This window comes from Gavialis gangeticus, unplaced genomic scaffold, assembly GCF_001723915.1.
Source record: "Gavialis gangeticus isolate Ggan-Ray unplaced genomic scaffold, GavGan_comp1, whole genome shotgun sequence".
Lineage (NCBI taxonomy): Eukaryota > Metazoa > Chordata > Crocodylia > Gavialidae > Gavialis > Gavialis gangeticus.
The window spans coordinates 28,860,082-28,860,657 of NW_017728995.1; the positions used below are offsets into that span (position 1 = coordinate 28,860,082).

At 60.6% G+C, this 576-nt stretch overlaps 1 protein-coding gene across 3 annotated transcripts in view; it reads right to left on the minus strand.

Annotated features, from left to right (window-relative positions):
* The window catches only part of EIF4G1 (eukaryotic translation initiation factor 4 gamma 1), a 42,075-nt gene that overhangs the window by 14,466 nt on the left and 27,033 nt on the right, over positions 1-576 (minus strand). For 2 of the 3 annotated variants that reach the window (XM_019503386.1, XM_019503385.1), the window contains exons 1-2: positions 309-421; positions 13-79 (exon numbers count right to left, since the gene is read on the minus strand). In XM_019503386.1, the coding sequence (XP_019358931.1) occupies positions 13-79; positions 309-350 (109 nt within the window). In that variant the 5' untranslated portion in view covers positions 351-421. Of the gene's footprint in view, positions 1-12; positions 80-308; positions 422-576 lie in introns of those variants that run through there. The other variant, XM_019503387.1, reaches the window with a different exon arrangement.

The window sequence follows — 576 nt, forward strand, 5'->3', positions numbered from 1 at the left end:
ATGTGCACCCACCTGGCCGGACAATAACCGCAATATGGGGCGTCTCTCCATTGGCCTGTGGCTCCAAACTACCTCCAGTCTGGGGAGCAGAGGCACACAAAGGGTTAACAAGCAGCCTTTTCTGTCCCCTACTTCCCCACCCACCACCAACCACTTCCAGGGGGAGAAGGGGGGGGGGCAGGCAGCTCAGAGACCATCTCACCAACACCAGCCTGCTGAAAACAAAGGTGGGGCTTGCCCCTGAAATACAGCTGCTGCCCAGTGGAAGGGAGCCCTCATGGGGGGGGGGAGAAAGGGCAGCTCCTTACCTGTGGGGGAGTGGGGGTGGAAGATGTCCGGGCTCCAGACATGATCTCCTCAGTGATGTCTTTGCCGCCCTGGTTAGGATCTCGTATTCGGATCTGCAGGAAAGCAAAGCAGCCATCAGCACGGAGCAGGAGGGGCACACTCCCCACCGGCCCCTTCCAAAAGGGACAGGAAATAGCTACCAGCCCCTGGTAGCTGGGAGTCTTTGCTCCAACCAGCCTGGACAGCCCCTGCACTGGTGGAGAGGGCTGGGGGCTGGCTGGGACCTGC